Source organism: Symsagittifera roscoffensis, chromosome 1 (assembly GCF_963678635.1).
Source record: "Symsagittifera roscoffensis chromosome 1, txSymRosc1.1, whole genome shotgun sequence".
In the NCBI taxonomy this organism is placed as follows: Eukaryota; Metazoa; Xenacoelomorpha; order Acoela; family Convolutidae; genus Symsagittifera; species Symsagittifera roscoffensis.
In genome coordinates, this window is record NC_087062.1 from 63889365 (window position 1) to 63911777 (window position 22413).

Genomic DNA, 22413 nt, shown 5'->3' on the forward strand with positions numbered 1-22413 from the left:
ACCATTACGCGCATTTGCAAGTGTTTCTGTTTGAGAAGTTTTTCAAGGAAAAAAAAGTCGATTGCCTAATTTGATAGCGCTTGCTGAACGCAAATGTAAGCAAGGATAGCCGGTTGCTGTGCAAATAGCACAGACCGTTCCGCCCACATTCTTAAAATTTTGTTTTTTGAAGTAAGTGTCTTTTAAGTTAGTCTCTTTTGTTTTTAAGTTAGTGTGATGATAGAGCTATACAAGAGCGTAAAAATGAGCGAATTAGGCATAAAAGTCTACAATTGTCTTCAAAAAATTAATTCAACAAAAAAGGTGTAAATTTTTTTGTTTTTTTTTTTCAATTTTTTGCAGTAAAATTTGAATTATTTCCAAACGATTTTTTTGCCAGAAAAGCGCTATATAAGGTATCCAAAATTTTAATTTTTTTAAAGTAAAATGATCATTTAGCGTAACCTGGTAATTTTCAGACATAACGAACGTTACTCGATCGCTTTACTCGCTCGAAAATAGACGGAAAATCAAATATTTCAAACCGGTTTTTCTCGACTCTAGAGGAAACGTTTGTTGATTGTTAAATGTGGTTCGAATAACGACTGAAAGAGCTTTAATATGATATATCACACAACCCAGTCCGGTGATTTTTGTGGTTCCTGATTTTGCGTGGAAAAGAATAGAAATAATTAATACACACCCGAACACAAATTTTCTCCCCAGTTTCAGTGGTCGGAACAAAAATTAGCTGAATTTTAGGAAACCGGATCCAATGCTTTTATTTTTCAACTGGATTTCATTGAGAGTGATTATTTCTTCATTTGGAACTGAAGTGGTGTTTCATGACATTCAATTTAACTCTTTGAGATTCGAAAATATAAACATAACAAGATATTAAAAATTCGAGAGCAAAATAACTACTCCTGCAAAAAGAATCATACGCGACGATAATCAGAACAAATTCGCTTCGCTCATCAACAATTTTGAACCATCTATCATACAGTCATGTGTTGAATGTGACATATGACTACGGTTCAAAAATTATGTTATGTTTAATCTATTATCTATCTATTATATATTTGAATGCGGGCTTCACTATCTCGCCATGCTTAAGCTTTTTCAACGTATTATTTTTACATGTTTAAGCTATATCGTATATTGGAATGGTTAAGAATTTTTTTTCGATTTTCCAATTTGATTTTAGTGTTTGTTTTACCGAATTTAAATTAAGCAGCCCAATATCGAATTAGGGGTTGCGAATTTGGCCTCCAATTTTGAATGCCCGAATCATTTTAGTTAACGAGATAAGACAATTTTTGAGATTTTTTCAAAAATCTTTTATATTTAAATGCAGGCTTCACTATCTCGCCATGTTTAAGCTTTTTCAACGTAATATTTTTGCATGTTTAAGCTATATCGTATATCGCAATGGTTAAGAATTTGTTTTCGATTTTTCAATTTGATTTTAGTGGTTATTTTACCAAGTTTAAATTAAGCAGCCTAATATCGAATTAGGGGTTGCGAATTTGGCCTCCAATTTTGAATGCCCGAATCATTTAAGTTAACGAGATAAGACAATTTTTGAGATTTTTTCAAAAATTTTCAGAAATTTCAAATAAAATAAATTACAACACTTTCGCAACCCTGTAGTTGGGTACTGTCAGAGTACTCTAAGGGATTACATTTTCAGAAAACTTAAATTAATATTATTCTTCAAAATCTGAAATTCCCAACCCTGTAGTTAGGTCCTGTCAGAGTACTCTCATAGATTGCGAATCTTTCTCCAAATATGACTGCTCAATTCTTTGTAGTTTTCGAGATACGATGTTTTTTGTGATTTTTTCAAAAATTTTCAGAAAACTTAAATTATTATTATTTTTTTTAAATCTGAATTTCCCAACCCTGTAGTGAGGTCCTGTCAGAGTACTCTCAAAGATTGCGAATCTTGCCTCTAAGTATGACTGCTCAATTCTTTGTAGTTTTCGAGATGTGACGTTTTTTGTGATTCTTTCAAAATTTTCAGAAAGTTAAAATTAATTATTTTTCAAAATTTGAAATTCCCAACGCTGTAGTTCGTAGTTGTCAGGGTACTCTAAAGAGTTGCAAATCTTGCCAAATGCGACTGCTCAAATGCTTTAAGTTTCCGATATGTGACGTTTTTTGATTTTTTCAAAATTTCTCAGTGAACTTATCTACAAAGAAATTCAAAAAATTTGAAACCACCAACTCGAAAATAGAACCTTATTGTCAGCGTACACCCTGGCGTCTCAAATCTTGCCTCTTAGTATGAATGCTCAAATTCTTTTAGTTTCCGAAATAAGGCGTTTTTTCAATTTTTTTTTGGGAAACTTAGGTTTCTGCAGAGGCCCATTAACTTTTCGAGATGACGCTTTTAAACTGGGAATTTAAAAAAATTTAAAAATTCGAAATTACCAACCCTATAATTGGTTGCAGTCAGAGTACACTAAAAGTTTGCAGATGTTGTTTCCAATATATGCGGTTTTTCATGAGTTGTCGAAAAATTTCGAAGCACCGGAGGTGCATTAAACTCTAGTATGTTTTTAATTGGCTCTGCAGCTCGTTTTTTGTTTCTTGTTTTGCGAAAATCTCGCTGATTTTTTAAGCATTTGTTACCCCTGCGATAAGCAAGGTTGTTGCAATCGGGTGCTAGGCTTTTTTCCCGGAAATAGCATTGTTCTTAGGGATCAGCTAGACTCATTTCTAGGCAGCCTCTTTTAGCAACGTATTAACGGCTCTAGATTTTTTGGTGCTTTTTAGCGTTTTAAATAACTTTTCTTTTCACAATTTGTTTTATAAGTTGGTTGTAATTTTATAAACTCGATTTGTTAAAGTTTGTTTTTGTTTTGTCTTTTTTGGCTTGATAGGTTTCGGCCTATATTTTTCGACTTTCGAGTTCATGAATGCCAGGCCAATTGACAGTCCCGAATGTAAATTTGTAGCTATGATGTAATCATCATGGGAGGAGGAGGGCTGCTCAGTTAACAGTAGTGTAAAGATGGGACTCATCCATCTATACATAATGTAGAGGGTTTTTTCGTTTCAGCGTTTTTTCCAACAAATTCGAAACCAGCAATTCTATGGTGTGGTGCTGTCAGGGTTTTTCCATGGTTTGCAATTTTGTCCTCCAAATATATATATCCAAATCTTTTTAAATTTACGAGATATAACAAATTTTATTTGTTTTTTCAAAATTTATGAAATTTTAGTTATTAAAAAACTTCACAAAATTTGAAGTTTCCAACCCTGTAGTGGAGTGTTGTTAAGTTACTCACAGGAGTTACAGATATTGCCTCTCAATGTGTTTGTTTAGTTTTTCTTCTTCTGTCTAGCAGTCCAATCATCCATTCTAGCCATCCATACGACGAGACATCCGTCCATTCAGCGAGCCGTTTGTTCATCAAGCGATTCATCTAACCAAGCCTTCATCCAACCAGCCAGCAATAAGGCTTAAATTGTCCCGTTCATGTAGCAATCCATCTAGCCATCCAGCCAGCTAACTACCCAGTCATCCATCTATTCTTAAAGCGATTCATTCATCAAGCAATCAATCCATCTAGTCATCCATCCACCAAGTCATCCTTCTATCTTTTCATCCAACCCTCGATCCAGCCATCCTCCATTGTTCAAGTTATCCAACCAACCAGCTATCCATCGAATCAGCCATCGACCCATTCAATAATCCATCTTTGTTTTCAGCTATCCATCCATAGAGTCATCGGTCTATTCATACGTGTATCTTTCCATTCATCTAGCAATCCAACTAGCCATTGTGCCATCCATTCATCCCTCCATCCATCCCTTCAACACTCCTTCCGTGCAGCCATCCATACATCCATCCTTTCACTAGTCTAGCCATCATGCATCTAATAATCCATCAGTGTAGCATTCCATTCATCCACTAATCCAACTATCCATCCCTGAAATCACACATTCATTCATCGATCCATTCCTTGTATCAATTCATCCAACCAACGTTTAAACTATCCAACCATCTAGCCATCCTTTTAACGAACAAGCCATCTATCAAACCATTTGTATATTTTGCCATTAGTTCGTCGAAATAGCTACCCATCCCGCTATTCAACCAGCTTTCCATTCATCTAGGAATCCATACAGTCAGATAACCAACTATTCATCCATCCATATGGCCGGAAATTCAATTATCATCCTTCCAAAAATTCATCAACATTGCAGCCATAACGCTATCCATCCACCAATTCCTTCATTCATTAACCAGCCATCCATCTTTTCAACTATCTAGCCATCCAACCAACCAGTGTTCCATCTAACCAGCATCGATTCATTCATCAGTTCAGCCCTCACTCAAGCGATCAATTACTCCAGCCAGCCATCCATTAATCCGACCAGTCATACATCCAACCAGCCAAATCTCCTGCCATCCATGCATCCATCTATCCTTGCGACCGTCTACACCAACTCCATACTCCCATGCATCCAGCCAACCGGTCATATAGCAGATATCTAGCCATCGAATGATGCCAATCAGCCATCTCTCCGATCATTAATCGTTCTAACAAGTCATCAATCCATTTTGCCGTTTAGCCGTCCCTCCATCCCACCCTTTATGCATCGAGTCTATCAGCCATCTATCCTTGTAGTTATCCAGCCGGCCATCTACCCAGGCATAAATACCTCTAGCCATTCTACCAGTCATCAGTTCGCTAAATGCTGCCATCATTCCAACCAGTAATTAATCAAGTCATTGATACATCCAACCAGTAATCCTTCGATCCAGGGATCACTCAAGCTATCGATCTATCCAACCATCCATCCAACGAGTAGTGTAGCCATCCATCTAGACAGCCATCTATGCGTCCATCCAGCTATCCATCGATCCTGCCTTCAATCCATCTTTTTGTCCAGCCACCATGGATGGAGGGTTATGGTTACCTGGTTGTAAGGATGGCCGGATTGATCGATGGATGTATGTATAATTCATACATCCATCTGACCATCTTTACAACGAGCTAATCATCCATCCATCTAACATAGTTTTCTGTTAAACATAAACAATGTCCATTTGCAGGAGCAGTTTTAGCTGCAGTGGGCCTGCTAATATTTACTGAAAATAACTTGTAGAATTTCGATTAAAGATGAGGGTGAAAAAATCAAGCGTTCAAGTTCATTTACTGATTTAGAGAAACTTTTTTTGTTGTATTTAGGCAGTTGAAAATCAAGCTTTTTAAAATGAGGTCTTTAAAACGCTATTTGTGATTTCTAAACTGGCAGCTTCAATCCAGCCATTCAGTTTGTTTTCTTGATTCAAAGGTAAATTGGTTATACGCCGAGTAATTGTTCAAGGCGATAAAAGAGCTATTGCTCGTTTTCTAATAAAAATTCAGTCCAACTCAAACTTCATGAATTTTAAACGGTATTATTAAAATTAACATGGTAATTTTCGGCTATCAAATTACAGGCCGGATATCCGAGTTACTTTCATAAATAGGCTGATCTTCTCTGCTCTGTTTCTTTAAGAGACCTTGAATATGACCTCACTTTAACAAATCAAACTACCATTGGTTCTTAGCAAATCAGAATGCTATTCGAGAGCGAAATGAGCTGAAGATTAGAACTTGTTCAATTTATCATCATGAGTGACGAAGGTGATGCTTGTTTTTACAATGCGAAAGCGCCAGTGGTTAATATCAAGTCCAGCTCTCTGCTTTGGGGCAGAATACTGTTCGCGTCCGGTAGTCCAGAGAATCTAGCGGCAAACCAGTTCTCGGAGAAGATCTGTGTTCTCAATTTGGGATTCTTCTTGGAAGTGAAATGTAAGTTAAAATATTTTTGGGCTGGAATCATAGATGAAAAACATGTAGGCTTAAGAAATAAAGAAATTAAAACGGCAACAACACAACTGGTGATTTTTGATCGTAAATTCAAATCGTAAGTTTGAATTTTAGGTTGAAAGCGATAGCAAGTTTTTCCTCCTTTCCTTTTTTTTTTAGAAAAAGAGTGATGGAAGTAGGAAGCGAACCATTAAGACTAAAAGGTTATAATGGCAAAAAAAAATAACCTAACAGCTGCAATCGATGTAGTTTGGGGTTCAGTGTCTCGTCAAATTCCGTGTAATTCAATGTGAAAATCGCGAAATTTCAGACAAATTTGATAATCTATTGTATGATAACACTATGACTTACGAAGTTCCTGATTTTGCTTAGGCCATAGTTCCGTATCCTTTCATAGGAGGTGGTGAGAAAAAATAAATAAATGGCTAAAAATTAGATTTTTTCAGCGCCAGAATCTAATTCAGATAGAGAAACACACAGTCTATTGAATCTGCAGAATCGAATTGAGCTTATTACTCATTCAATATTGGGGCTCGTAATTAAAATCAGGAAAAACGCCAACATGTTCCTCTATCTAGCCCAGAAGGATAAGTTGACCTCTTGTAACAATAACTGGAATGAGACTATTTATCTGCATTCTCACTGGTGTGAGAACTCGATTGTGATGTGGTACATTGTACTCAAAATCGGTCATGATACGACATCGTTTGTGCACGAACGATGTGTGGCTGTGTTGCCAAGATCGGAGAAGACAGGAAACAAGGCATTGTTAAGAACCATCTTGATAAACATCACTTCTAGGATAATAATAACCTGCTTTCAATTGCTAGTGTTTTACAGAGCAAGCAAAACAAGATAGCAAAACCAGAGATTTTAAGCATGGACTTCAATTGCTTGAAAAAATTGTCAGTAAACTATTAAAAGATGAAAAAATTAAGTGTGCAAAGCATCGAATAAAAAATGAAGCTAACTGTCGTGATACCACTTTTTGATTGCTTATAAAAAAAGGTATATACTCATGAAACATGAGGGTGGTTTTTAACTGACAGAGTAGCCAGATGTTCCCTTCTGACGTCACCGGACAACGCCGCACTCACCTCTGTACTACCGACCTTTAGTCTTCCTTCTGTCACACAATTGACCAAATTCATATTGGACCTAGACTCTCAGTTAGAGAGCAAGAAACTAAGCTTGAACCGGTGCTACCCCTTAACCAACCCAAATTTACCTCTGTATAGCATTGACGGGAAGCCGTTATGGTTCAACTTGCGATTTACTGGAGATCTAGATGTTTCAGATACCGCTATTCAGGTTATTGTTCTTTTCAATGACTGAAGTTTTTCAATCAGAAAAAACATAGATCAACGTGAACTGGGGAAAATCCGTGGACTTATGTTCTGAAATCTCAATAAAAACAAACAGATATATGAAGTTAGATCAAATTAAAAAAATACTTTAAAGTTTGGCCTTCATTAGGAGCAATGAACGTAGTGAGTACTCTTACATAGGTCTTGATGATTTTTTTAAGGCAGTCTTAAAATTTGTTCACGCTCAATTTTGATTTTCCGAAAAACGTGATTGACTTCTAAATTCGAAAATGGAGTTTATTTATCAGATTTCTCAGCGAAATGGAAATTTAACCTATTGATCCACTTTTCTCAAATTGGGTGAATTTTATCAAAAAAGCACCAATCATTAATTGTTCTTGAAATTCAAAGGGCTTTAAGGTCATCTATTATTTTTCTTGCAAATTCCAAAATGTGGAGAAAGACAGAAATTCAAAACAAGTCACTTTTTTTTTCTGTTTCCTTGCGTTCATTACTCTTCTTACTCATTACTTTCTAACTGTCAGTTGGCTTTTTTCTTTATTTAGATCAATTTTCCATTGCTCCAAGACAAGAGTCCGTTCTTAAATTTTTAGAACACGGTTTTCTTTTGAATAGAAGATGAATCCGCTGACAGACGTGCATTACTTCACAGTTGGACCAAGGGGCAAGTATCTTGTTGAGGAGCAGATGTCAGGATCAACTCTGTTATTCTACATTCCCTCCAAACTGTGCTCCGCATATATCAGACACTTCGACTTCGCCAATAAGCTCATGTCATCTCTTCCTAAAAGCGATCAAACTAATCAAAGTGAGTGATATTATAGCGAACTGGTAGATATTTTTAAGCTTTCACATTTCGCGTGCCTATTTTTGAAAACATTGGAGTATTTCATTGGACTATTTTTTTCTAATTTTTGTTTTAGTTAAATAGGAGTTTTTAGGAGCTTAGTATAAACGGTGATTGTGCTTCTCCTTAAAATGTCTGTAAGTCGAACAATTCTTGTTTGTCATAGTGGAAGTTCTTCGTCGGGCCTTAGTTCACGTGGCAGAATACCTGAGGGAAGTCTGTGGGCAATTGAGTGCAGGAATAGACAAATCCACATGCAGCAAAAAGTCAGACTGGAAGAACGAGTGGGTGTGATTCTTCTGTTCACTTACAAATTTAGGACCATTTCCTCCATTTTAAAATATCTGCTTCTCCGGCATCTATACATCATTGAATTGAATGCCGTGGTTTCATTGGAATCCACTATATAAGTCTAACTTTGGCGATAGTCTTATTGTAGGATCGGTGATCCTAACAATTTTTTCGCCAAACTCAGATTTCTTAGAAAATGTCATAAAATCATAGAAAATGTCATAAAACGAGATATGAAGACCCAAGTAGGATAAAAGTTATTAAAGTAACTTGGTGAGACTCCGTGTGTGAGTGAATAAATAAATACATGTTTCCTGTCATAATCTTTTTACTTTTTAGCAAGTGGAGCTCATTTCTGTCTCTCAACATGCAAATATACTCCGTCAAATTATTTCAAGTTGAAATGCCAGACCTAGAAACACTCGATTCCATCGCAGAACAAAACCAATGCATTGACTATTTCGTTACTTCTCAAGAAATCACTAACGATAATCGAAAACTAGACCAGCCGACTGATCTCAAAGCCAGTGAGGTCAGACACTGGGATGTTCTGACAGTTGGAGGTCCTACTCCCCACGCTCTCGATTCCAGTGGGACCGGGAGGAGTCTGATAAGATTCGAGGAGCTTGCCAAGTTACATTTGGAAGTTACGAAATATTTGTTGAAGCAGGATGCAGAGCATGGGAATGTGAGGGATATGTATGCAGGCTTTGGACTGTGTGAGCAAGATTTTTGCAGATTTGTTATTTTTTTCCTCGTGACATATATATATTTTTTAACTGTGTCACGCTCAAAAAGTAAAAACCCAGATTATTGATATGAATTGTTTATTTGTAGAAACATGGTCTTTCAACTAAGGTTTGGGATGCTAGATTTCAATTAGTGATGATGTCTTAAATGCAACCATATTCTGTTTTTCTGAAATTGAATAATGGGGTACCGTGTAAGACGTTTCATCGTATTGTAGCTTTCACTGACGTGTTCATAAGACGCGACCTGGCGGTGCTCAGTCTTATTGTGACTCCTCTGTGTACTTCTCTTATGAGGGCCCTGGAGACACATAAGAGCGATGAGCTCTTTTGGAAGATACTGGTCAACACCAGAAAGGTTCACTTCTCCTGGCTCAGTCTCATCAACGACAGGTCAGACTGATACTCAAAATTATTTGACTTAATAAAAATATCGCTATGTTGGAAGCTTTAAAAATATATATAAGTCAAACTTTGGCGATAGTCTTATTGTAGGATCGGTGATCCTAACAATTTTTTCGCCAAACTCAGATTTATTTTGGGATTTTACCTTGAGAAATTCATGCAGTATAGTGAAAGTGAATGAGTAGTACGTAGCTCGATATTGACGAATCAATACGATAAGCAGTTAAGTAAACCAACAGTCAAGTCCAAAATAAGTTTGAGTCCCTCCTATCGAAGATATAGTCCCTCCTATGGCAGAAAACCCAAGTGAAGTAAGATCGGCGGATCCCCCTTCCAAATAGAAACTAAGGAAGCTGACTTTATGAAACTCGGAGGACGGATCTAGAGATGATTCGACCCGGGCATGCAAATATCTGCACCCCTCGGAACCCCCTGCTCCAAGTGATAACGGTTCCCGGAAGTGCAAATAGCCCCATTAGAACTCTGTAACTAGCAGTGTGAATGGAACCAAAATATAGTATGTTATAGACCTAGTTGAGGTAAGCTCAAGTTTAGAATCCCAGACCCACTAAACCCCTACTTTAGGTGTTATGCCATATGCCAAAAATCCCCATCCCGACTTCCGGAAGTCGTTTCTCGGCCACAACTGAACGCAGGGAGCTAAAATTTTGTAATATCATAGGTAGAAACGAGGTACAACATATTATCATTTGAGCCAAATCCAATGGTTGGACCGGAAGTTATTAGCGCCTGGGAAAAACACTCCTTAGACTGGAAGTGGGCAATTTACGCAAAATATTGAGCGGCGACATATCGATTTTATGTCCGCAATAGACACTAGACACCAACTCCAAAAAAAAGACCCCCAGTGAGTAAAACGCCTCCGACGGCTTGTTCCGGTGTTAAGAGCCTTTTCCCGGGAAAAATGAGAATAGACATTAGAAATTGGATAACTTGGGAATTATTAACAGGATATGGATGAAACTTAGTAGGTAGTACCCCTATGGGATTCTAAACTTTAATATGGAAAATTGAACCCGAAGTGACCTTTAAATGACCTTTGGGCAACCAGGATTAAAATTGCATAGAAGACTCTGTGATTAACACCGGAAAGTAGCGTATTCCCCAACCCTTGGGAACGAGAATCGGTGACCTTACTTATAATTGGGAGTAAACTTTACTATTGGAAAGTGAAGCAGAAGCTCAAAGAGGTGTAAGCTTCTACATTATAGCATCGAAGTAGAAGAACTAACTAGTTTGATTTGGCAAACCTTGGGTTCAATTCAACTTGGCGAATGAGCTATTTAAATTCAATCAGAATAAAGAAGAGTAGTCCCAGAGAAAATTGGCGGTAATTGGAGCATAGCGCGAAAAGTAGGTGTAGTAACAGGAACATAGCTTGAGAAGTACCCAGCTCCCCGGAGGCGGCTTTTTAGCACAATTTGACCAATAATAAGCGAATAACGTTCCCCTGATAGCTAGAAGGTCGGGATTTGAATACAGTATAGAATGGAATTTCAGATGCTTGGAATGAAGTAGTGACTCATAGAAAGGGTCTTCCTGTACCCCAGGAAAGTCGGATCGTTAATGGGTTAATTAAATGAAAACCTTGGTATACTTGTTAATTAAACATAACTCGGTTTGGATGTGAAAATGGTTGTGATATTTCCACAACTTAGTTGAGATAGCTATAATGAACGTGGAACAAGGCTAGTGTCGTCAGAGAAAGAAACCGGTAAAGGCTTTGCAAAAGGGTTAGTAAAGTAAATGTCAGGACTTGTAGGGACGACCAAACATAGAGATTAACAAGCAGCCTTCCCTTAGGCAGAACTGTTTTAGCTACTAAGAGAATTGTTAAGTTCTCGTTGTTAGTTGGAGAACAATTATAGCGAAGTTATTAGAGTATAGCTAGTTCTCAGAGTTAGAGAACAAGGAACTGCGAAGTTAAGGGATCAGTTAAAGTACTCTAAAGGAATAGTGATCCGTAGCGGCACTATCAGTTTTAGCAGGTCGAACTGAGTAATTGTGTGGAATTACTGTGTGTAATTCGTTAATTAGGATTCTCTGAAGAAAGAGAGGATTGTTAGTTAAGTTACTTGGGATGTGAATTGCATTTTATAGATCGCGGAACCTTTAGGGCCTTCTGGGCCCATTTAGGGCCTTCTGTATCTGGACCAATATGCATCTGAATTTAATTAAAACTTGAAATTCTTGCGATCATAAGAACGGACGCGACAGACTCAAGAGCAGTACACTAAGGGGGCACCTAACAGAATACAGTAGGGAGTAGTTGCAACCAATTAACCCTTTAGGGATTTTGGGTAGTAGTGAATCTGGATCGCCCCACTGAACTCATTACCAAGGGGACCAATTTTCGGTGCCTTTAAGTTAGTGTGTGAACGGACTTAGAGAAGCAATCCCTGAAATCTACAATTATTGAATAAGCTGAGAGAAGAACTTTCGTTCTGGAAGTCAGTACGAAAAATTGACACGGAATATGAACAAATGATGGGTTCGTCTTACCACTATCACGACAATCCAAAACAGAGATAGCCGGATGCTATACTAATAGCGCAGAAATTTCAGTTCAATTTGAGATTAAAAGTATATCAAAATCATAAATTTTCGAAAAATTCGAAAAATAAATTACTTTGTTGGCTATTTCTGTTCTCCAAATTTCCTTTTATTTTTTAACAAAGGGCGAATGAACTTGGTAAAAACTCCAGAAAGAGCGGTAACTATAGTTAACATAACGTAAGAATTTCAAGTATAATTAAACTCGGCTTCTCAAATTTCGTATAATTCTTGGTTCCCATTTCTGTTTTTTTTAGAGGCAGACAAAATTAGCTGGAAAAAAAATAGAGAAGTTGACCCTACGCCATAGTTCCTTCCTACTCTTCGATAGTAGTCGGAACAAAAAGAAAGATTGATATTAGTCCGCTTAATGAGCGTGTCGTGTCGCTTAATGTGCGCGTCGTGTCGTGCGTGCCGTTTTCATCGAAATTTTTCTTGATTTCTGATGTCTTCGGATGAAAACGTTTAATTGAAATCATATTGTTACCAACTGGTTGTTATCAATTTTGTTACCGTGGGATCTTTTAAAGAAAATATTAACACGAAACGATCGCTTGAACACGTGGACCAATTACCGGAAATTCTTTGTGAAATATCGCAATGCTGTTTACAGAAAGGTGTTTCTGGTAGGCGGTTTGGCAAACGACCTAATACCCAGTTACTGGAGGTTCAGATAACAGACAATGGGTGTTTTGAGCAACGATTTTTACAGGAGGTTGCTCAGGAAGGAACCAGCCAAAGTGACTAGGTTGCTCCTCCTCTCCGAGGGACGGTTGACAGGTGCCAGAAGATCGTTTAGTAGTGGCGTGTCTTTTGATTTGCTGCCTTCAGTTGTGTTGTTTCATTTGCGGGGTTAAACCAATAAGGAAGTGAGAGATCGTCACTCGAAGAAGTTGAAACTTCTCTCCGCGAGTCAGGAGAAGCCATTGCGTTCGATTGGCAACACAGTGCGTGTGGTGGGTGACATCGACGCGCCGGATTACGTGATTGATCTGCTTTCATTGGGTCTGAAACATCCGATTCAACATAAGTTCAAAGACCCATTTCCTTGCTGGCTGTTCTTGCACTAGGTGAACCTAGTCTTAAAGTTGATTAGCTGAATGCCCTTGCGCCGTTGTATATTGGGACGTGAAAAAAAAAAATCTTGGCAGAGCTGTGGAGAAAGTGTGGAGCTGTGGAGTAATTTGAGGCTTGTTTCTACTTTTTCTTATTGCATTTTATAGGGCTGCTTTTTGCCGTGTTCTCGCTAGTGTTTGTGAAGCGAAGCTTCGCCTCTGTGTATAATAAAGACTGAGAGTTTCACTCATTTGCCATAAAAACTATAAAACCGAATGCTGTCATACAGTTGTTCAACTTAGTATCCAATACGTTCGTTTGGTCAACTCAAGTCAGTAGCTTTTCTTTTTGATTTAGTTGCAAGAAAAACATTGTTATAATTTCATACGCACTATATCAATATGATAAAAGTAAAGGGGAAGAAAAAGGGAAAACATAGCTGAAGTTGGAATAGCTGAAGTTGAAATCAATGTTTTTTATTTAGCCTGACATGCATCAAATGCCTGTTTTTCACCCTTGCGATTATCAGGTGTGTTGTTCAATTACGGGTACAATAAATCCTGGTGATTTATCCATTTTTATCTGTCAATTTGCTATCAATAACAAAGTACCATATCGGTTTTTTTTTTGGTTCGTCGAGGAAACATAATTCATAAGACAGAATACAGATTAAACATTGCTCCTTGAAGTTTTATTAAACATTTTTTAAAATTATGTTTAATTACGCTCCTGAAAACAAGCGCCGGATGGTTTATTCTATGTACGAGAAATACCTTGATAGAATTAAGCCCATGCTACAGAAAGTGTAAGCCTAATAAAAATAGTTTGAAAAAAGTAGGTGCATACAATCAGTAGAAAAAATGAGACAGCATGCGAAAGAAAGAATTTCTTGTGATTGCATTGGAAACTTGTCCCCAGGTTTGTTTATTCGAAGAAATGATAGTTTTTAGTAGATGTAATATTTTGTTTGCCGAATTGTTTCAATCAGTTAGCCTTAAACGCGCCGAATCAATTGAATCGGTTGATCATACTTCTCGTGAAGTGCGTGCTATTCATTCATTTTCAGCTGAGTTAATAATAGATAGCCTAAAGCATAAACTGACAAGTTTTCTGGAGTAATTACTCCATCCATACTTTAAATCAGGGGAGGATCTAGTGTTTTCTCGAGTGGGGGGCGAATTTTCAAAAAAAAAAACTTTTTTTTAGGTCGGCCAAATTGATTCTCTGAGCTCTCTCAAAGCACTACAAAGACCCTGTTTTGTTTGAAATTTCTGCGACGCAGGCAAAATTTTGAAAAAACAGGCCGAAAAAGGCGGTACATTAGTGTATATTGGCGCCAAAGGCGCCTTTAGAAAAATTTTAGGGTCCGTAACCAAAAATGGATATCTGAAAATAGTACAAGGGGGACCCTTTGGGTCGGCAGGGGGTCGAATCCCTGAGGAAGGGAGGGGGGCGGACCCCCCTAAATCCGCCCCTGCTTTAAATAGCCCTTTTTATACGCATATATTTGCTTTGCGTGAATTTATTTAATTTGCTCAACTAAATTGAATAATTAAAGCAAATTGATTCGGCTTTTTTATCAATATTGAGTATATTCACAAATTATCATCGAAGTCACGTACAAACAAAATGGTCTAGTCTGATGAGTTTTCGTACAATTAAATGGCGACGAAAGTTGGATGCTAACGGAATACTGTTTTAGAGCCGCCATGCCTGCCTTAAAAATGGTTGCAATGATTTGGCTGTTCGAGTTTTGGTTGTTCTGAGGATTTGATGGAGTTATTGTTCCGACTTTCGATACGAAAGTAACGGAATATTTGTGCTCGGGGTGGGTTTTTTTTTCTTCAGACAAGTTTCTACTTCTAAACTAGCCATTTTTGACGGAATTTTTTAATATCATTCGAAAGGTATTGTTGTCATGTGCTCAAATTTGAAAAGATATTTCACCTGTGATCGTTTTTCGTAAAGTTATGGGGGTTTAAAGATTGCCATTTTGGCCAATTTGGGACAGTTAACGCGCGATATATTTCGCGCTATTAACGCGTAAGCGGAGATTTAATGCGTCTTAGAAATCGTTCCAATTTGGTTGAAAGAAGCTTACTTGCCATAATTGATTTGTTACAAGGAGCGCAATTTATCATTTTGTACTTTATATGGCGTGTGGGGGGATGATTTTCATTTAAAAAATTCAAATTTCAAAAAAAAAATTTCATTTTGTTTTTTCACATTTAACTTTTTAATGTTATTACTGCCCCATAAACCTTAAAAGGCAGTCGGAACTTTCAGGGCTTCGCCCTGATACGAGCAGTCTTGTTTGAATTTCTGGACTAAAAATGGGTATGCTTCGACTGTATGCTTCAGGTATGCTTCAGGCAGAGACAAGCTGCCGAAGAAAAATTTTGAGCTAAAAGTGAATTAATAAACATCAGATTTGAAGATCGAGTTAAAAAACGGCGGAGAAAGTTTGGGGCTTTTGATGGAAAGCTTGAAACATAGTTAAGCTAATGAAAACAAATGCTTCAGTTTCAATTGATTCGGAAAATGTTCGGCACAAAACGTGTGGGGGGATGATTTTCATAAAAAAATTCAAATTTTAGAGAAAAAAAGTTTTCATTTTGTTTTATTACATTCAATTTTTTAATGTTATTACTGCTCCATAAACTTTAAAAGGCTGTCGGAACATTCAGGGCTTGGCCCTGATACGAGTAGTCTTGTTGAATAATACTTTTAAAAATATATTTAATTCTATTATTTGTATTTGATGAATAGGTTGGCTGTATAAAAGAAACAAGGATTGCCTGCCGGTTGCTGGACAAGTAGCACAGAGGGTTCCAAAGAAATCGTAGCGCAAAGAAATCAAAAAACAAATTTGGAAACGAAAGCAATTTTTATTGCCCAATTTTTCGTTTTTTTTCTAGAAAACATTAATGAAATAAAGGAATAATTAAAAAGCTATATTTTAAAAATAACGTTAAAAGTCTGTTTACTGTAGCGAATTATAGTGAGTGTTAGTGTTATACTACGACTTCATTTTTTTCTAACCTAAGTCGCAAATATTGGTGCCACTTTTGGGGCACTTTTGCAGCTTTTTGATAGCATGTGCTTTGAGATGCGAATGATAATAAATTAACACATTTGATACATTTTAAATTCATCAAATGAACCAAAAAAAAAAGCTATTGGTTTCAAACAACAGAACAATCAAAAAAACTCGATTTCAGAGATTTTTTAACTCAATATATCTCGCAATTTTTCACTCTATTCATCTCGCAATATGTCAAAACAGCTAACTCAATATATCTAATGCTATACATATTAATCATTGGTAAAATTGGATTTATATATTTGTCAAATTGTATTTGATGTTCAAGTATTTTTTTCATTTCCTATATCGCAATAATTTATACATAATTCAATTTGCTTTCCAATTTATTTCATGCAAAATGAGGTTCTCGAGGTCGCAGATTCGAAGTCCCTACGTAGCAAAGTTTTACTAATTCGAGGCTTATTTCTATATTTTCTTATTTCACTTTATAAAGCTGCCTTTTTGTCGTGTTCTGGCTAGTGTTTGCGAAGCGCAGCTTCGCTTCTGTGTAGAAATGAAATTGGGTTATTAATTCAATTTCATTAGCATGTTATCAATTTTTATCTAATTCAGTATGAAAGTAGAAATTATTCAGACCAGTTTTTCTCGACACAGATTTTTTCGATTTTACAGAGTGTAGTAGCACGCACAGTGTGTTCCAACCACATTTCAGAGAGAGCTAAATTAAGCTTCCAAAACTAGTTTTCCTTTTAGTAAAATCAAGTTTTTTTAGCCTAAATTTCAATTTTTTTTAAATAACAAATGTTACTCGATCGCTTTACTCGCTCGAAAATAGACGAAAAATCAAAAATTTCAAACCAGTTTTTCTCGACAGTAGGGAAACTTTTTGGAAATTTTTGAAAGTTCGAATCACGACTATAAGGCTTTAAAGTGATATATTGGTGGTACCTGATTTTTAGTGGAAAACAAAAAAAGTTGAAAAAAAAAAACGCCCGAATACAAAGTTCTTCCCCGTTTTATATGGTCGGAACAGAAACTGTGAGTTATTCGCATTTTGTTTTGGTTTTTTAATTGGTAAAGAATAGATTGGTTTCAGCGGAGATGAGAGAGAAATGATGCGAGACTTCATAGCTGCAGTGAACTATGTCAACCGCTATGTCAAGTTCATATTCGTAGAAGGCGATAACGGATTCTTCCCACTCATAGATATCGACCTATTAGGTGACATCCTAGTTACAATATATCTGCCCAATAATGAAGGATTACCGGACAAAAGGTCGGTGTTCGTGTCCAAGTACCTTAAGCATGGGAAGCATTTGCAGTTCGATTGCTGTGTGCACTTCTTGAATCAGAGGTTGATTCCGGCACCATCTGGCACTGATACGACAGGAGCGACCAATGCTCTGTAAGATATTATTTCCTTGATATATATTTTAAAAAAACGGATCAAGTTAATATCCCCCACTAAAGCACGGGGAGGATGTTAACTTGGATCTGAGGTGGAATTTCCAGCCAATCGGAATCGAGCATTTTACATGCAACGCTTAGCAAATTTAATCTGAATTAAATGCTGAGGTGAAAGATATTAACTTGGTTTATCTGGGGGTAGGATGTTAATCTAAAAACGATCCATTTTTCTGGTGAGCCAAAGCTGTTCAATGATATTATTTTATCTGAGGCATAGTAACATTGTTTCGAGAAGGCGATGATACAACGATAATAAAACGTCATTTTTGTAGCACAGAGGGTTCCAAAGAAATCGTAGCGCAAAGAAATCAAAAAACAAATTTGGAAACGAAAGCAATTTTTATTGCCCAATTTTTCGTTTTTTTTTCTAGAAAACATTAATGAAATAAAGGAATAATTAAAAAGCTATATTTTAAAAATAACGTTAAAAGTCTGTTTACTGTAGCGAATTATAGTGAGTGTTAGTGTTATACTACGACTTCATTTTTTTCTAACCTAAGTCGCAAATATTGGTGCCACTTTTGGGGCACTTTTACAGCTTTTTGATAGCATGTGCTTTGAGATGCGAATGATAATAAATTAACACATTTGATACATTTTAAATTCATCAAATGAACCAAAAAAAAAAGCTATTGGTTTCAAACAACAGAACAATAAAAAAAACTCGATTTCAGAGATTTTTTAACTCAATATATCTCGCAATTTTTAACTCTATTCACCGCGCAATATGTCAAAACAGCTAACTCAATATATCTAATGCTATACATATTAATCATTGGTAAAATTGGATTTATATATTTGTCAAATTGTATTTGATGTTCAAGTATTTTTTTTCATTTCCTATATCGCAATAATTTATACATAATTCCAATTTGCTTTCCAATTTATTTCATGCAAAATGAGATTCTCGAGGTCGCAGATTCGAAGTCCCTACGTAGCAAAGTTTTACTAATTCGAGGCTTATTTCTATATTTTCTTATTTCACTTTATAAAGCTGCCTTTTTGTCGTGTTCTGGCTAGTGTTTGCGAAGCGCAGCTTCGCTTCTGTGTAGAAATGAAATTGGGTTATTAATTCAATTTCATTAGCATGTTATCAATTTTTATCTAATTCAGTATGAAAGTAGAAATTATTCAGACCAGTTTTTCTCGACACAGATTTTTTCGATTTTACAGAGTGTAGTAGCACGCACAGTGTGTTCCGACCACATTTCAGAGAGAGCTAAATTAAGCTTCCAAAACTAGTTTTCCTTTTAGTAAAATCAAGTTTTTTTAGCCTAAATTTCAATTTTTTATAAACAACAAATGTTACTCGATCGCTTTACTCGCTCGAAAATAGACGAAAAATCAAAAATTTCAAACCAGTTTTTCTCGACAGTAGGGAAACTTTTTGGAAATTTTTGAAAGTTCGAATCACGACTATAAGGCTTTAAAGTGATATATTGGTTTTTAGTGGAAAACAAAAAAAGTTGAAAAAAAAAATAAAAACGCCCGAATACAAAGTTCTTCCCCGTTTTATATGGTCGGAACAGAAACTGTGAGTTATTCGCATTTTGTTTTGGTTTTTTAATCGGTAAAGAATAAATTGGTTTCAGCGGAGATGAGAGAGAAATGATGCGAGACTTCATAGCTGCAGTGAACTATGTCAACCGCTATGTCAAGTTCATATTCGTAGAAGGCGATAACGGATTCTTCCCACTCATAGATATCGACCTATTAGGTGACATCCTAGTTACAATATATCTGCCCAATAATGAAGGATTACCGGACAAAAGGTCGGTGTTCGTGTCCAAGTACCTTAAGCATGGGAAGCATTTGCAGTTCGATTGCTGTGTGCACTTCTTGAATCAGAGGTTGATTCCGGCACCATCTGGCACTGATACGACAGGAGCGACCAATGCTCTGTAAGATATTATTTCCTTGATATATATTTAAAAAAAACGGATCAAGTTAATATCCCCCACTAAAGCACGGGGAGGATGTTAACTTGGATCTGAGGTGGAATTTCCAGCCAATCGGAATCGAGCATTTTACATGCAACGCTTAGCAAATTTAATCTGAATTAAATGCTGAGGTGAAACATATTAACTTGGTTTATCTGGGGGTAGGATGTTAATCTAAAAACGATCCATTTTTCTGGTGAGCCAAAGCTGTTCAATGATATTATTTTATCTGAGGCATAGTAACATTGTTTCGAGAAGGCGATGATACAACGATAATAAAACGTCATTTTTGTATGACTTTATAGGCTTGGATATATGTGCTTCTTGATCATGTAATAGTTTACGGATTGAGATAATATTTTTTTGTTTCAGAGGAGCTGTTGGAAAATTATCTTCACTGCAGGTTGAAATATTCCGAGACTTGCACGACTCTTTCATTACTGGTCATCTTACCGAAACCATAGAAAAACTAGCCCATACATTTGGTCAAAACAACGAAGTGGAGCGTCTCAAGTCTTCTAAAGAAAAATTGAGTCAATGTATTTTGAGCTCCGAATATCTTGACCGTAGTGCGAAGTTTCCGCCGGCTATTGACCATATCAATGAATTTATAGTTGCATCCAGGTTAAGTCGCTGTATCCGTCTGTGCAGTTGCAAGAGCGCAAAAGATAGAACTGCAATGGGAGCTACTTACGAAATGGCGGAGCTTATTTGCGAGTATATTGACAGTGTTCAGAAATCTTCTCGTTTTCAGCCTGGAGATCAGATTAGAGGTGCTTTGCTGGATAGTTTGAGGCGTGGCGTGCGATTGAGGAATTGTAAGATGAATGCTGGACTGCCGAAATACAAGTTCACTTCATTAAATCAGCGATTAATGCCACAAGTGATGAGCAATGAATAGCTTAACAAATTTTAAAGGGAGAATTGCATTTATTTTTATTCGAATGTCATCCTGAATTATATATTTTGGAAGATAAAATATTATGAACAAACTAGCAAAAAGGTGGGGTTCGCTCCGCTGGGAAGCTTTTTTTTGTATGAAAGAGGAATGGTGGACTACTGTTGCTAGTAACACAGAAAGTTCATTTCACTGTCACTAAACTAAAAAAAAACAGTTTTATATCATTTTTCGAAATATTTGGAAATATATATTTTTCATTTTTCAAGGTGTCTGTGTTTTTACACTAGCAAGCAGCGTAGTGTATTAGTACGAACATTTTTTTCTAGACTTACTCGCAAATATAAGTGTTTATTAAAAGTGTGGTAGGTGGCAATTTTACTTAATCACGATGAGTAGCATTGGAAGTTTCATAGCATCTGTTCTCTGCTTTATTTGTGATTTTGGCTGGTGTTTGTGAGTTATTAACCGTCCGTGGCTGATGGGTTAGTGCGTTAGACTCATAATCTCGAGTTAGGTCGCAGATCTCGGATCATGTCGAATTAGGTCGCAGATCGAATCCGAGACATAAGCCGATTTTTTACTAATTCGAGGCTTATTTCTACTTATTCTTGCCTTTTATAGAGCTGCTCTTTGTGTTGTTGCTAGTGTTTGCGAATCGAAGCTTCGCCTATGTGTTAATTGAATTTACCGAAGGATTTTCCCTAAGCTTTCCATAAAATAATTGAACAGCTTTACTTATTGAAGAAACCATTTTTTAACGGAATAACACAACCACTGTTCAAGTTCATCCTATCCTCTCTTCTCTTAGAAATTATAAAATTATAGCTATTTTTGCTTGTCTCTGAACTATTCCGCGACTGAAATTTTTTTCACATGATATATCACCCGATGGCATCTGGCGTTTTTTGTGGTACCTTATATTGCAGGGCGAAAGACAACTAATTCAAAGTTTTCCCCGCCTTTGGTGTAGTCGGAGCAAAAATAAGAGCAAAAGAGATTTTAAGTGTGCATTTTTATGGAACATGATCATACGATGTTGATCACTCAGCAATGAGATCAGTGCAAACAGATTTTTGAGCTCATTAGGTTTGACCGTGATTGTCTGGCCAAGTTTCATGATGTCACTGAATCGTTTCGCAATGATAACCGATTTTCCGGGTAAACACTTATCTCCCAAAGTTTCGACGTTGAGAGAATGTTAAGTGTTTCAACATGATTTATTGGATACAATTTATGGTCCCTTGAGGTGCACATTGGTGTTAAGTAATTTGTACGCAGTAGGCCCTAGATTTTTTTTCAGTAATATTTTTTTCGGACTTTTTTTGCAAAGGTTTTGGCTCAAAAGGTTTATACAGGTTAAATATTTTCGTTGTTTTTTGTTGTAAATATTTTTCAAAGTACTTTCGACTCGTTTGCCGTCTGGTTACCATGCCAAATTAGTTCTGCTTGATGTCAGCATACTTGAGCACTCAAGATACCCTCAGCGCTACAAATACTTAATTTTACACTTTTCAGTTGTCTTTCAATTTGTTTACACAGAGGACAACGTGAACTGTTTGATATTTCTCGTTAGATGCCATCCGCTGGGCGTTCTTGTTTCTTAAAACTGATTCTTTTTTATTTGAGTAAAATATCATTAAATGTAATTGCTCATCACGAATTTGGCAGGTATTCAAACCACCGGAGGGAACATACACCGGTTCTAATTCAGTCTCAACTTAACATGTCAAGACGCAAATGGCAGTGATCTTCTTATCTAGTAGAAACTTTTATTGGTCTGAAAGAAATTGCACAACGTTTTTAACCAAATTTCAAGCTAATAATTTCATTACTGACTGCTTGTAAATGTTTTTAATTAATATTATGTACATATATGAGGATAATCATCTGGCCAGTAGCTTAAATAATTTACTTGGAATACAGAATAAACTTTTAGTTTAGGTTAGCGTGGAAACTTTTTTGTGCCCTAATTTTTTCATCAAAAAAAACTACTCTG

The 22413-nt window shown here is 36.5% G+C and overlaps 1 protein-coding gene across 2 annotated transcripts; it reads left to right on the forward strand.

The window, feature by feature from the left end:
* The first annotated feature begins 3252 nt into the window (after positions 1 to 3252).
* LOC134847575 (uncharacterized) lies at positions 3253 to 22361 on the forward strand. Of its 2 annotated transcripts, XM_063864672.1 has the most exons (11): positions 3253 to 5795; positions 6260 to 6581; positions 6863 to 7124; positions 7757 to 7949; positions 8155 to 8272; positions 8619 to 8998; positions 9247 to 9421; positions 17206 to 17514; positions 19169 to 19477; positions 19889 to 20399; positions 22086 to 22361. In XM_063864672.1, exons 1-11 carry the CDS (start codon positions 5615 to 5617, stop codon positions 22137 to 22139), a joined length of 2814 nt encoding a protein of 937 aa, XP_063720742.1. In that variant the 5' UTR covers positions 3253 to 5614; the 3' UTR covers positions 22140 to 22361. The 2 variants fall into 2 exon arrangements, with proteins under 2 accessions (XP_063720742.1, XP_063720750.1); XM_063864680.1 differs by lacking the exon at positions 3253 to 5795 and having other exon boundaries at positions 6384 to 6581; positions 6868 to 7124.
* The last annotated feature ends 52 nt before the right edge of the window (positions 22362 to 22413 follow it).